Genomic DNA, 16,489 nt, shown 5'->3' on the forward strand with positions numbered 1-16,489 from the left:
ATATCATATAAATTAAATAAAATTTAGTTAAAAAAATTAAATTCATACAATTCTAAAGATAAGAAACTGAATTGATTCAAAGTTTCGAAAAGGAGACTAATATAAAAAGTCAATTAATCAAAAATATATTTAACCTTTTAAAGATAAATAAAAAAAATTACAAAGAAAAACCAGCTGAGAATCGAAATTGGATTTGTGACTATTTTAATGGAAAAAAAAATATAGTTTGTGAGGTATAGAATTTTAGAAGAACTGTGGTAACATGAATGGGTGGAGGAAAATGACTTTAGGAAGCAACTTGGGGTTTTCTTATTCAAATTGATGAATTGATGCGCTCCTTGACTTTAGAAAAGAGGAGGCCCAGGTTTTCCAATAAAAGAAAGAGAATTGGACAAATCAAACTTTACAAGTGGAGAATGGAAAGAAATCATTGAGATGTTTTATGTCCGATCTTTACTCTCATAGTACAAAGTGAAAATCTGATAGGTTTTTGTTAATAATTCAGATGAAAAATTATATATTGTCACTCGTATTGTACTAAAGAAATACCAAATGTCGGGTTGGTGTCCCTGCAACAAACATGATTTGGGATTTCGGCTGGAACCATGTCGGTCCACTTTAGTTTGTTCAATATTCAATTTTTGAAAAAATAAACATGAATATATAAAATGAATGAAGTGAGAGCCCTTGGAAACATTTTTTAATTACATTTAAGTCATTTTTTATTTCCATTGCGGCTGAGTGAAAACATCTAATTTCACTTTATTCATGGGTTGAGTTTGTTGAGAATTGCTTGTCTGGGTAAAAGTTTACCTGAATTTATAAATCATAAAAAAATATGTTATATGATCATTGGCGACCGATTTTCAACATTAAACAAAATCACGATATGGTATACTTTTGAGATTATAATGTAATTAGTCCAAACATGATTCGGAGTTGATAATTCTCTAGAAAGATCCGAAATTGGTCGCATTCGGAAACTGAGTGGAGTGGATTAAATTAAGGACACAAATGATTCTAATTGGACACTGATTTTCTGTGTGATCCGAAAATTCTACACATTTTTAGTCGATTAGTGCTATCCATGAACTTCGTGATGATAAGTAGACAAGGAGAGTGGAATATGACATCATTTGAAAGAATCATTACCAGAAAAATATAAGAATAATTATTACCACAAATAATAGAATACTTTTCTTATAACTAAATAATAAATTTATTATTAAATATATCTATATTAATTAGAGATCAAACGAATTTATATATTTAAATTTCATTTTATAAGTTGATATTTTAAATTAAATTAAAAAAATTTAATGTTTAAAATGATATTAAAATTATTTAAAGCATGTTGTAATTTGAATTTACCAAGTATTATATATATATATATATATATATATATATATATATATTATGTATATATCAGGATGAGAATATATTGGAAATTTTAAATTAATTACAAACAAAACGAATTTAAATTTATAAACTGTATTATTATCTTATAAACGGATTAGATTAGATTTAAAAGTATGTTTCTTAAAATTTACTAATACTATTCTTAATTTTAAAAATTAATATAAAAGAGGTTTGGAATTAAATAAAAATATAATTTTAACTCCTTCTTCACCCATTTTTATTTTTTATAAAATGTGTTTGAAAACCAAATATAAAAAATCCATAGCCATTATGAATAAAACCTTATAGATTCTGTTTAATTTTTTTTTCATACTAAAAAAAGGTATTATATGTTAATCCTTTAAATTTCTAGGTCATGACAGTCTTCTCAAATTTGTGAAAATAAAGCAAAAGCTAGAATTGTAGAAAGAAAAAAAACACGATTTATTCAATTCTCCTAATAATTCACCTGTTGACAATTATATTTGTGTGTATTTTGAGTGGATTTGAAAATAAGCAAGAATGAATTTGGAAATAAAGTTTGTGAGAATTAATGTAAGATTTGATATATTAAAAAAAATTTACTTCAAAATCTACTTATACTTACCACCAAATCCACTCAAATAAACAAAAAAAATGTTTATCTTCAAATTTAATAAATCACTCTCTCCCAAATCTATTTAAGTGAACATAATGTAAGTGGTAGTCATACGGTGAAGATCAATAAATTTACACCACCATATGTATAGAATACCCTATTTTCTTCAAATTTTAACTAAATTTTATTTGAATAATATTATTGCAGAGATGATAAATAATAAAAAAGTAACATATTTACATTCATTTAATAATAAAATAATTATAAAACGTAATTTTTATATTTTTAAAATAAGAACAATAAAAATTAAGAAAAAATATCAAATATTTATGTGTTTTAAAGTATATTTTTGGAAATGATGATATTGTTTTATAGAAGAGAAGTTTGTTTGTTTGTGGAGAAATAGAGTGAGAGAATGGGCAGAAAAAGATTGGGCAGTGAGGTGGATGGCACCAGTATGTGGATACACCACTTGATTATATGCTCTTCTTTCTCTGTGTCTCAAGGTCTTTGACCCTTTTAATTACAAGATAATTAAAGGGTCCCACGTTTCCCTTTTCAATTAAATTAACAAATATATATCTGATAATTCTTTTCGGACTTAATTATATTATTATTTTTCAGTTAAAGTTTTAAATTAAATTATATATTTATCTTATTTCTCTATATTTTATTAAATAATGTAAAATATATTTTCAATAAGCATTACATGAATTTTATGTTATATAGTCCATATATGTTATACAAAAATATTTTACATTACTTTCACGTTAGTGTACAGACAAAACGTGTATAAAAATAAGATATCCTTTTTAAAAATAATTTGAAGATAAGAAATACATTTAAGCTCTTTTTAAAAAATGTATTTAATATTTTTTTTTTTATCTTTTTAAATTGTGAATATGTAATTCTGTGATAAATTATTGAAAAAAAAGGAAAACTATAAAGTTTTAGAAAATAAAAGTACACTAAAGACGTAAAGTTAATTCAGATGACCAAGAAAGAACAGTGTGCAAGAAATCTATCAGTCACTGCTATCTCAATCCTTTCTAATTTTCTTAAACAAATGCTAACTTTTGACTTCCCTTTTCTGTTGTGTTTTTTTTACAAGCGTAAATTAAAGTTATTTCTTTTACATATATAATTAAATAGTTTTCATTGGTTCATTTTATTTCATAATTTGTTATTAAATTAAAGTGATTGTTATTAGAATAATATTAAATTATTTAATACTCAGTTAACAAATATTAAACTTATAATAATATGTAATTTAATATATATATATATATATATATATATATATATATAAATGATCTGACAAATATATTGTGTTGTTTTGGACAAATTCTAGGCCAGGCAAAAAATGAGTTATCAATTAAAATACTTTCAACATCAAATTCAAGTATTTTTACTTTGAAAATAATATTTTTTGTTAAATACATTTATTGGAATTTATAAAAAACTATAGTGTAAACTTTAATCCAAAGCCCAACTATTGTAAGTAGTAGTAACTACTTACAATTACTTAGTTATGGGTGATTTACAAAATTGATTCTTTAATTTTGATATTGATATTAAAAAGGTACTTCAAAATGTAATACATGTCTACAGAAAAAATGATGATAAATTTATAGAATATATGATGTGATAAGAAGAGAGAAATAAATAAATAAAAAAGACAAATATACAATTGGTGTAAATAAAATTAAGATGTATGTGTATCATTATAATAAATATAAGGTCCTAATTGTACCACTTGAGAGGTATTTTTTCGTTTATAAAATTTTTTTCAATCTTATCTCACTTTCACTTGTGCTTAAAACATTAGTTAAACTATACAAAATTGTTCTGATCTGAGTGTAATGATAAAGGGAACTTTAAGTAAGATTTAAAGTTTTAATATCATAAAAATAACATAAACAAAAGAAATATGTCTCTATTATTGATCTATTAATCATCTTAGCTTGAAAACGAAAAAAAAAAAAACAACAAAAAGACTGGTTGTAAATCAAGGAGATATGTCGTAATCTTATAATATTATCTGAGTTTTGTGAAAACATTTTGTATAACTGTTAACAATCCTATAAATATAAAATTTATCTCATTTTAAAAGTTTGTGACATCTCTAATTTAAACAAAAATAAATAAATATATCAACAATAACATATATTCTTAATAGATTTTTTTCTTGTCAAACATTTATGATCACTTTTTCACTAATGTGATGTGCATAGATCCAATTTTGCTTTCATAATTTCTTGCATTTAAAACTCTATCATCATCAATATCATAATTTCCTAATTTAAGTAGCAACTATCCATCCCCACTCACACAAATATCACATTATTCATTAATAAGTATAACACTATGCCTTATCTTAATTAATAAAATATCAACAGTGTGTTGTATAAGAATTCAAAGTACACACAATAAAATAATAAAATAATAAGTAATTTATAATACACTACACTGACAAGAAAAGGTTGTTCACTAGTGTATCTAATATATCCACTAAAAATAAAATAAATTTATAATAAATAAATTACACTACAAAGTTGATTTTACGAAATAATTTCTAAAATCTATCTCTACTGACTATGTCATATTATTTTTAAATCTTAATCTGTCATGATTGTGATTAAGTTTCGTAGAGACACTGCTACTAGTTTTCGTGTTGGTAAGGTCATATTCGAATGTTTATGATTAGTTATAGGTTGTCGTGATGAATTTGGTAGGAAATGCTTAGATACATTGTCGCAACAAGTGTCGTGGATGAAGCGACGTGTTTGGAAATTATTTAAGAACACAACATGCTTATTTTATTTGTAGAAATAAGCTATTTGATGGAATTGATGGGTTGAGTGAAGAAGAAAAATGGGCATCAGCAATGCATTTGAGATAAACCTGATGTCAATTTCTTGCTTGTTTGTTGCCAAATGGAGACCATATAATGGAAACCACAAACAACGCATAAAATGACCATATTGTATTCTTCTTAATTAGTGGATAGCACACGCAACTTATCATGCACATACGAGCTACTTACCTAAATTAATCACCCAAAAACAAATATAATCTTAATAGTTTAAAGGGGAACCATTTCATATTTTAAAAATAATAATTCAATACCTGATAACTGAATGAATTTACATTCATAGATACTTATGTTAAAAAGAATTATAACATAGATGATTAAGTTTAGAGTTGTCAAAACGAGCCACTCGACTCGGCTCACCACGGGTTGGTCACTTAGTGAGTCAACCCAATCCGGCTCATTTATTAACGAGTCAGAAAAATTCGAGCCCGACCCGACCCACCACCAACCCGGCCCACTACGGGTTCAACCCGCATAAGACGGGTTTAAATGAGCCGAGTTGAATCTGATCCGCATAAAAAAAATACAAATTCTTCAAACTCAATCTGGCTTAAACTCGTGATAGGCCGGGTTGACCCGTGGGTTGTTACCGTGGGTTGTTAACCATTTTCACGGTTAAGTTAAGTTATATATGTTTAGGAAGTAAAGAATATGATGAGAAGAATAGAAGAGCATATTATTGGTAGGTTTTATGGGCCCAATGAGAAAAAAAAAACCGGTGAGTAAGAACAACAATGGTGATTTGTGACATAGGGAAAATTTGGTCGGAACTATACGAGGTGGGGACTGGTGCGGTAACGAAGCACTTCCACTCAGCCCACAAACGCAAAAGCAGATAACATCTTGTTAGATTTTTAAAGCAACAAAAAGTCATGCATATCATTATTCTTTACAACTCCACCACACCCCTTAACAATCACACAACAATGCTTCCACTTCCATAGCAAATTACATCCAATTTTTTAATTCTTTCTTTACTTTAAATACTATTTTTTCTATATATTTTGTTTTTACTTTTAATTACGTTGCTCTTTACATTTACTATATTTTTTTTCTTTCACTTCTTATAAACAAAAAAATGTATAGAATCCCAAAGAGTAACAAAATCGTTTCTTTTGTTATCAGTTAGAATCTCGTTGGTCACAATTTTATCTTTAAAATACATATTAAAAAATAGAAGAAATCTTGAAAACATAAATATTTAAATTGTTTTGTATTTCAATTTCTAAATATTATGAAATTATAGAGTATAATATATATATATATATATATATATATATATATATATATATATATATATATATATATATATATATATATATATATATTAATTATGTTGTTAATATCTTGTCTAAAAATTAGATTTATTAGTAATAATAGAGATTTTGTAATCTAATTCTATCGAAAAGAAACGCAAATAAGGAAAAGACTTAATTTTTGTGGACCTTCGTTCTCTCTCAAATTTTTTAATTAAACAGATAAAATTAAAGTAACACTTAAATACTTTTAAAATTTGACGAATATGTCACTTTACTCTTTTTTTTTAACGAGATTTAGTGTTATTTTCTATTATTATCATTTTGTTAGTTGTTGATGCGACTAACACAACAAGGAATATTTCAAATAAAAGATAACTAAGGTGTGTGAGTTAATTCATCAATATACTTATCATTTTGTGTACATAAAATACTAATTGAAATTTATTTTTAATTTTAAGTATTTTTCTGAATTTTTATTTTTAATATACTATAATACTTTATCTTACTTTAATTCTTAATTTTAGAAATTTTCGCCCCAACATTTTCTTCCATTAGCATTACATTACCCACCATCAAATTAGTATTTGAAGATTTCTTTTGTTTTTGTCATCGATCCATAATTTTATTGTTTTAGTCTCTAAAATTACAAGATTAATAAATAAACATGGGATTAGAACGAAAAATAACAATTTTATAAAAGAATGAAAGTGCTCTAAAATTATAGAAAAGAAAATGTTATTGTATGGAATGAGACATGTTCAACTAAAAGTTTATAATAAATATTTCAATTGATTGGTTCAAAAAAACTATTTATTTGTTTAAAAAATGAAGTATTACGAGACATATATACTTACAAGAACTGGGCCACTGGGCATAGTTTGGGGAAGCTTTTTCCTGCACCTTAACATATTTCTTCCTACACTCCATATAAAAAAGTTCTCATTTTGATTAATTTGAATTTTAAAAAAAATCAGATTTTTTTAAGAAAAATATTTTCAGATTGCATAATCTAAAAATAAAATATAGTTTTCGGACATACAGTCTTGAAGTCAAATGACTTTTGAATTATTTAATTTGGAAGTCAAATTTTCTAATCTCCAACTTCTGAAAATTATTTATAACTTCTTAATTACAGAATTCAAAAGCTATTTTTTAGTTTTAAATTGTAGAATCAGAAAGAATAAGAAAAGGAATTTTTTATGTAGAGTGCAGCGAAATATATAGAGGTGCAGGAAGAAAAGTGTCCATAGTTTGTACTAAGCATAGCCCAAAATGTGAGTAAGCTTTGATCCAATTTCTTTAGCATCTGCTTGGAGTAAAAAAAAACATTGAAATTTGAATATAATATTAAATTCTCCACAAAAGTATAGAGTATTTAAGAAAGCTTTTCTCTCACATGAATTTTTTCTTATAGTAGATCTCATACCACATGAAATATTGTAAATATAAAATAACGAATTTCATACGATATTATAACAATTTGGATTGTTGAGTATCTCAGAATTTCGAAAAGTCATTCTCATCATATCCCAATTCTCCTTTTTTCTGAAACAATTGTCTCAGCTCCTTTCTATTTCCATCACACTCATTCTCTTCTCTCTCTCTCTCTCTCTCTCTCTCTCTCTCTCTCTCTCTCTCTCTCTCTCTCTCTCTCTCTCTCTCTCTCTCTCTCTCTCTCTCTCTCTCTCTCTCTCTCTCTCTCTCTCTCTCTCTCTCTCTCTCTCTCTCTCTCTCTCTCTCTCTCTCTCTCTCTCTCTCTCTCTCTCTCTCTCTCTCTCTCTCTCTCTCTCTCTCTCTCTCTCTCTCTCTCTCTCTCTCTCTCTCTCTCTCTCTCTCTCTCTCTCTCTCTCTCTCTCTCTCTCTCTCTCTCTCTCTCTCTCTCTCTCTCTCTCTCTCTCTCTCTCTCTCTCTCTCTCTCTCTCTCTCTCTCTCTCTCTCTCTCTCTCTCTCTCTCTCTCTCTCTCTCTCTCTCTCTCTCTCTCTCTCTCTCTCTCTCTCTCTCTCTCTCTCTCTCTCTCTCTCTCTCTCTCTCTCTCTCTCTCTCTCTCTCTCTCTCTCTCTCTCTCTCTCTCTCTCTCTCTCTCTCTCTCTCTCTCTCTCTCTCTCTCTCTCTCTCTCTCTCTCTCTCTCTCTCTCTCTCTCTCTCTCTCTCTCTCTCTCTCTCTCTCTCTCTCTCTCTCTCTTCTCTCTCTCTCTCTCTCTCTCTCTCTCTCTCTCTCTCTCTCTCTCTCTCTCTCTCTCTCTCTCTCTCTCTCTCTCTCTCTCTCTCTCTCTCTCTCTCTCTCTCTCTCTCTCTCTCTCTCTCTCTCTCTCTCTCTCTCTCTCTCTCTCTCTCTCTCTCTCTCTCTCTCTCTCTCTCTCTCTCTCTCTCTCTCTCTCTCTCTCTCTCTCTCTCTCTCTCTCTCTCTCTCTCTCTCTCTCTCTCTCTCTCTCTCTCTCTCTCTCTCTCTCTCTCTCTCTCTCTCTCTCTCTCTCTCTCTCTCTCTCTCTCTCTCTCTCTCTCTCTCTCTCTCTCTCTCTCTCTCTCTCTCTCTCTCTCTCTCTCTCTCTCTCTCTCTCTCTCTCTCTCTCTCTCTCTCTAATTATTATTTAAATGACAAGCCACGATCGTCACCGCAACATCACCATTTTTATAACGTGAAAATTCACAGCATATCTGCCATCACACTGCGATACTATAACTGCGGCCACATGCACTAGCCATTTAGGCTCACTATTCTAAGACGTTGATTATATAGTAATCAGAATTAGTTTATGAAAAAGATGTTATAGTTATATATATGGCAGTGTAAAAACATGAACAGGTGGGAACATAAGGGTTTGAAAGTGTGGAATTTGAGAATGGGGCCAATACTGGGTTATGGTTATGGACTTTCAAACCCTCATGGAAGAGCAAATGCATGTGCTCTTCAATCACTTTGTTCATACCATTGGACGCTTGTGCCGATATATTGGACCAACCGACCAATTCCCATTTATTCACACACTGTTCTGTTCATCGAATTCATAGTCCTGTCTTCCTCCCAAATCAACCACACCACACTGCTCATTTCTACCACCACCATGCATGCTGCTTCAGTGGGGTCTTCGCATTTTCTTCCACAAAGCCACGACCTTTGCTCTCACAAACAACTTACTTCAATCAGAACATTGAATTGTCCAATGTGGGATAGATCAATATCTTCTTTTCAGGAGGCATTGGGAATCTGGGGACATGGTCAACCATCGCATTCATCCCGTAAATAAACGCCACCTGGAATGGGATTGGGAATGGGACCCACTCCTTATAAATTAAGCCCTAAATTTTCTAGGTTTGATTAAACTCCAATGATGCCGTGAGAGAACCGCGACATCATAACTCCATGTAGTCAAAGTTAGGTGAGCATCGTGTACGTGCCTCAGCGGTCAACCTAAAAACATTTGAATTTTTCAAAGGAAAAGTTGTTGAAAATTCGTAGAAAAGAATAAGAAGAAAGAGTAAATGAACGTAGACTTTTGCCTATGCTTTTATAAAAATTTGGGACCACAAAAAGTTCATCTTTTTATTATCAACAAAACCTGCATGCAATGCAAGATATGGTGTGTGATAATAATGATAATAATATAAGAGCAGCAGTACAAACATCATTCAACTCAAGCATTGAATGCAAAGAGTTGAAGTCGGAATTTTGAATTTTCAGATAAAAGTTGAATCTCTGAAATTTCGTATCTTTTGGGTTCTATTACCTGCTGTGAAATAGATATTCCGTAAATTTACTAGGGTCAGAGTTTGGTAAAACGACAAAGAGGATATAGATAGAAGGAAGGTGTAAATTGTAATTTTTTGAAATTGGGTGGGTTGGAGTCGGTGACAGTAAAAAGAGAGAAGGAACAAACAAAGCCGTTACGACGGCGTCGTGCTTTTTTCTGCGCGTTCAAGCAATAAACTAAAGAGAATTCTACTGTCACGGTCACAGGTCTGGCAGTACTGAATCCCAAACAGGCATTCCTTGTTTGGTAGCTGTTGTCTTTCGCATCCACATTTTGAATTCTCTCTCTCCCTCCCTCTTAAAAACCCACGCAATTTTCTCTAACTCTTCAAATTAAAATTCTAACACCACTGGTTTTGTACTTTTTTTCCCTCCTTCTCTCTGCGCTCTTTCGCTTTCGTTCTCATTGCTCTCTGTTCCACCACTCTGCGACAACTCGCCTTCCATCGAGGTTTTGCAGCGAAGAGAAATGTCGGTGAGTTCGAGTTCCAGGGGAAGGATAACGACGGAGCTTCAAGTTCCCAAGAAATGGACTGACAGAGAAACCAGTCCAGAGAGAACCAAAGTTTGGGCCGAGCCCAAGCCCAAAACGGCCAGAAAAGTCTCCGTCGTCTACTACCTCTCCCGAAACGGCCAACTGGAACACCCTCATTTCATGGAGGTTCCTCTCTCTTCACCTCAAGGACTTTACCTCAAAGACTTCATCAACCGCTTGCACGTTCTCCGAGGGAAAGCCATGCCCACCATGTATTCTTGGTCCTCCAAACGGTACCGTTCTATGGTTTTGTTTAAACTGATTCAAATTTAGTTTTTATTTTTGTTTTGTTTTAACGGTGGTGTGGTGGTCATTCAGGAGCTACAAAAACGGCTTCGTTTGGCACGATTTGTCGGAGAACGATTTCATCTACCCGACGCAGGGGCAGGACTACATTCTCAAAGGATCGGAGATTGTTGAGCACAGTGTCGCCGGCGTTGCGAGGGTTAACAAATCGGAAGAGGAGTCCGGCTCGCCTGTGGTGATCACGAGGCGGCGGAACCAGTCGTGGAGTTCTATCGATTTGAACGAGTACCGTGTTTATAAATCCGAATCGTTCGGCGACTCGGCTGGGAGAATCGGTGCTGACGCTGCCACTCAGACGGAGGAGAAGCGGAGGCGGAGGAGGGCGGCGAGGGAGGAAGAGGCGGAAGAGATTCACGAGAAGAATGATGGAATTGACGCGGGAATGGAAGGGGAGAGGGTTTCGCACGTGACTTGTGATAATAACAATAATCATACTACGGAGCTGAGCAGGGATGAGATCTCGCCTCCGCCGTCAGATTCGAGCCCTGAGACGCTGGAGACGCTGATGAAGGCAGATGGGCGGCTCGGATTGCGGTCTTCGGAATCGGAGAAGGAGAATCTGACGGTGGAGAGCTGTCCTAGTGGGAGGATGAGAGCGTCGTCGGTTTTGTTGCAGTTGCTATCGTGTGGCGCTGTGTCTTTTAAGGAGTGTGGGGTTAACGCAGTGAAAGATCAAGGGTTCTCGTTGGTTGGGCACTACAAGTCCAGGATGCCCCGTGGAGCAGGGAATCACGTGGGAAAGGAGACAGGGATATCGATGGAAATTCCGGATTTGAACAGGCTTAGGTTGGAAGATAAGGAATATTTTAGCGGAAGCTTGATCGAAACCAAGAAAGTGGAAACCCCTACTTTGAAGAGGTCTTCTTCTTACAATGCAGATAGGTATGCTACATTTTTTGGCTTACTAATTATCAAATCTCTTTTAGTAATCAAGTTGACTGAATTACAAAGACAAAGTTTTTGCTGCTGCCACAACTATGCACCGTTTTCTGCTATATTAATTAATGGAAAGTTTTGGTTGATTAACTTAATAATTTCTATTAGAAGAAGGTATTATACTATTTATTATTTGGGGTTTAGGCTACATGTTTTATTTTTTATTTTTCCATTCCTACGTTTATTTATATAACCATTGTTTTAAGGTGACTTTTGTAAATTCCATGCCCCTGCGTGTACCTTGTAGTTAGCAACGTTGGAGAATGTGGGCATTGACATTCATACGGTTTCTGCTTCATAGGTTAAATAAAAAGTTGTGGTTAAGCATGTGTAATGCTCCTAGGACATAGAAAGCATCTTGAGATTGAAGACATTTAAAAAATTTGTTATTCAAGACCAACAAGTAGGTCAGATTTTGTCGTTCGAGTTGAAAACGTAAAATATTTTATTACACAATTGTGTTGGTCAGATTATTATAATAGAGACCTAACTTTTCTCCCATGTTGCTATTTATTTTATTCTATTTTTCTTTGTTTATTTCTTATTACTTCATTTTCTGTCTGTATAGATTTCTTTTCCTTTTTTTCCAATTTGTGTTTCTTCTGTTCATATGCTCTAACTCTGCATAGAATGAGAAAAAGAGAATAGAGGAGAAGAAAAAGTTCAAAATTTGAATTGGAAAAGTGAAAACAAAAACTATTTTCTTTTGTAAAAGTTAACTTTTTTTTAACCTTTTTTGTTTCTCTTAAAAAATACCTCTTTATGTTTTTCTTTTCATTTCTTCCTGTGCATACATCATAATAAATATTATTTTTTAATAATCTGAGATCTTGATTAAGAGATTACGAAGCAATCTCTTGTTGGTTTGTCATAATAAATACCCATCTAACATTTTTTTTCATTATAATACTATAATTTCCGTTTACAGGGTGATTATATGTCTGCAATTTTCTTTAAAATTTTACTCGGTAAGCCTTTAGATTATATGGCACGCGCAAGTAATCTTATACTTAGTAAGCACATAACATTAATAGTTATTTAAGAAATTCTGAATTTAACTACATATCTTACGATTTCAAATTTTTGTAGATCATATGTATTATTGTCAGAACATGGTAGGGTTTTAACTTCCTCTGTCTCCGGATGTTGTCCATTCTACTTCTTCATCATGTAGCCTCGGCACCCGAAAATGAAAGCATACTTAGTCATGTCATGCTCAAAACTTTTTAAGATATTGCTCCAAGTGTCATATGATTTAACATTTGTTTGCGAAAAATGTTCAATTTACACAAATGAGTAGCTAGTTTAATTGGTTGTGTACAGTAACACAAGATGTTGATGCTTGATAGTGGCGTGTCAGTCCTCTTCCATCTCGTACACAGCATGTATAATGAATTTATTATGCACCACTTAAATTTTAGTTAATGATGCAATTAGTCATACTCGTTATTTTGTTTTGGTCTCATTTAGTATTTTTCAGTTTCTGCATGCATGTGGGGTCTAATTTCAAGCATCGAGAGAGTTGATAATTAGATATTCATTATTAATTAACTTGCCAGTTTGTCACCTAAAACTATTCTAGCAGTACGAAATCAGCGGCTACTGGGTGCATGTGGTAAAAAGAGGAATTCCGCTGGGGCAATGTGATATTATATGCTCTGTTTTGATTAATTGCTGACTACTGTTTATACATTCATTAATTAGCCATGTACTGGAAATTAGGTATGTTTTTAAAAAGAGCTTAATAACTTTTCTTTTATCTTAAAAGCAATTAAAAATTTCTAAGGATGGGACAACGTGCTGCTAGATGCCATGATTAAAAGCTTCCTTTATGATTATGACAGTGACAAATGGTTTTATCAATAATGTGGTTTTGTTTGTGGCCTCTTTGTTCCTTGCAGCGGTTCCCGGTTAGAGATAGTGGAGCACGAAGGAGAAGTGGTGCGGGCAAAGTGCATACCAAGGAAATCTAAGACACTACCAACAAAGAAAGATGAGGGTACTTCCACGCATATTGCTAGCGGTGGCCAACACGGGAGCAAAAGATTTGACTCACAACAATAACTGATACTTTGAATGAATATAAAACGTAAGGAAATCTTGTCAATGGAGGTTTGTAGGGTATTTTAGCTGATAGTGGAGAAGAGAACAAAATTTTAGAGAAGTGAGGTTAGTTTGGAAGAATGTATAAATATGGAAGCAGTTAGGACCACTTCTAATGAAGTAGGGGCAGTATAGTGGTGTAGAGCTTGGCAATTTGCTAGTGACAGCCGTGTGTAGGTTTGATGTTTAGGTTTTTGGCCTAAAGTCAGTACATGTAAGGATTAGCTATGGTTTCATTCCTGGCGTTATATGGGGTCTGGTTGGCGGTGACAATTGTCTTTTCTTGGTAAATAATTGCCTCTTTCTTCTTATTATTAAAGTTAAAGATCTCACCAGGTCATTCTTTTTAAAAAATGAAAAGGTTATTTTGATGATCACACTCAGGATAATATGATCATTATAAATAAATAAATTTCTATAATTGGTACGAAGAAAAAGATGGAGGGTAGAATGTTATATGTCAATTAATTGTATTGATTTATTGAAATGTGTACATATAATTGATCTTTATAAAATTTTTACTATAAAATTGGCGAAAGAAACTCTACTATTTATACCTTGTGGCAAAAACTTTTCACGAGTTATATAAGAAAAAAAAATAATTCTTTAACACAACTAAACTTTTTACATTTATTTGATATTATTTTTATTTATTTTTTCTTTGTTTTTTTTAAATATGTTTTTAGTCTCTTAACTATCACGTGATTTTGGGATTTGTCCCTATTTAAAAGTTTTGTTTCTTTTAGTTTTCAAATTATTATAATTAATCCTTAAAAAGTAATGACGTTAAGTTTTTTGTGAGGTGGCAAACGGCGAGCTACGTGTGATGTCACCTTCCCTGACTACTTTTAATTGACGTGACAATAAAAGTGTGGTGGTCGGTCGGCCACAATGTCTGGTGGTTGGTCGACCTAGTGGGTGATCGGCCACTCGGTCTGGTGGTCAGTCGACCTGGTGGGTTTTATTGCAATCAATAAAACAATGTAATGTAAATAGATTATATGAAAGACCGAACGGTAAGACCGAACAATTATGGTGACGGGTGGAGTGCAATATATGAAAGACCGAACGGTGTTGGGCAAAGACCGAAAGGTTATGGGCAAAGACCACCAGGCCAACCACCAGACCGAGTGGCCGACCACTAGACCGAGTGACCGACCACTAGGGTGACCACCCACTAGGGCGACCGACCACCAGACCTTGTTGCCGACCACTTACCAAGCCGATCGACCACCACACCTTTACTGTCAATTAAAAGTAATTAGGGAAGGTGGCATAACACGTGGCTCATCGTTTGCCACATCAAAGAAAATTTAACGCTATTCAATTTTAAAGACTAAAAATAAAAATTTCAAAACTAGGAAGACTAAAAAAAACAAAACTTTCGAATATGGACTAAACCAAAATCGCGTGATAATTTAGGAACTAAAAATATATTTAACTTTATTTTAAAAAATACAAAATTTTATATTTTTATAATTATTTTATCTTTATATAATGTATTCAAGCCAATGTAAAAGTGTGTTGTCCATTTCTCTGGATAAGATGATAAACTTTTACTACCTTGTCCCAGGCACTTTAACTCGGAAAGCACCTAATGATTTGTCCATATAATTCAAGTGTCAGATTATTTATACCAGTAGTTGTTGAAGACCAATTATATCAAAGTTTACTTTCTCTTTTCACATACATAAATGGCGCTTACCGCATACCTGGATTTTGTGCTGCACAATCATATTTTATGTGTCGAATGAAGTTGAAAAATAAACTCTACCTTCGAAAACATTCACAACCATTTTAAAAACAAAAAATATTTCTAAAAACATTATAGCAACAAATACACTATGTAGCAGCCTTTGCCCATAAAATAAAAGTGCATTGCCATTAAATTTGTAGCAGCCTTTTACACTGTTAATCCTTTGACTTCTAATGCTGCGAAATGTGAGTATATACCATACTTCAGTTTTTCCTGTTTCAACTCTAAAGCACGCGTGTGTGACATTTTTTTTGTCTTTACTTTAATGTTTTCTAAAGGATCTCTTTACTAATTACCACACTTTTATACATGGAAAGGAAAAAAAAAAATCTACACAAAATAATGAGAAAAGAAGACTAGATATTAACACACATGACAGAACTTTTCAGTTACCGTAACTACGTTTCCAAATTTACAACATAGTTACTGTAACTATTGAAGTGAAAACGTAGTTACCGTTACTTCTTGGCATGTTTTCACCACAATAGTTAACAAATTGTTCAGAACACAGATATTTTATTTCTTTTTAACATTTCATATTATCTTTCCTATATTTAAAACAAATTTAAATTACTCACAAGAAGCAGCTGTTTAAAAAAGTAATGCACCCCACTTTTAAACAATCCAAGGTCACAAAATAATATTTTATTGATAAAAAATTCCTAAAATTTAACTAAAACAATAATTATAAATGTTCTCACGACTTTTTTTCAAACTGGACTATTGAATAAAGTAATGGCTGAAACAAATTACGTAATTAAAAAAGTAGTAGTAAAATTCAAATAAAATACTGTTGTTGAGAGGAAGAGAAGAGAAATAATAATAAAACTGTCCAACGTAAAACAAAATATAGAAAATAATATTTAAATAAAATAAGTTTTGTTTAAATGTAATATTTTGAAGTGGTCAGAAAATAGGATCTTCAAGTAGTTTGTGAACCCGATTTTGAGTGTTTCATCCTACACTTCTAAGAT

At 32.2% G+C, this 16,489-nt stretch overlaps 1 protein-coding gene across 1 annotated transcript; it reads left to right on the forward strand.

The window, feature by feature from the left end:
- The first annotated feature begins 10,049 nt into the window (after positions 1–10,049).
- LOC108323442 (protein SOSEKI 5) lies at positions 10,050–14,032 on the forward strand. Its single transcript, XM_052878576.1, has 3 exons — positions 10,050–10,647; positions 10,733–11,602; positions 13,558–14,032. The coding sequence occupies exons 1-3, from the start codon at positions 10,349–10,351 to the stop codon at positions 13,718–13,720; spliced, it is 1,332 nt and encodes a 443-aa protein (XP_052734536.1). The 5' UTR covers positions 10,050–10,348; the 3' UTR covers positions 13,721–14,032.
- Positions 14,033–16,489: the final 2,457 nt, after the last annotated feature.

Source organism: Vigna angularis, chromosome 5 (assembly GCF_016808095.1).
Source record: "Vigna angularis cultivar LongXiaoDou No.4 chromosome 5, ASM1680809v1, whole genome shotgun sequence".
Lineage (NCBI taxonomy): Eukaryota > Viridiplantae > Streptophyta > Magnoliopsida > Fabales > Fabaceae > Vigna > Vigna angularis.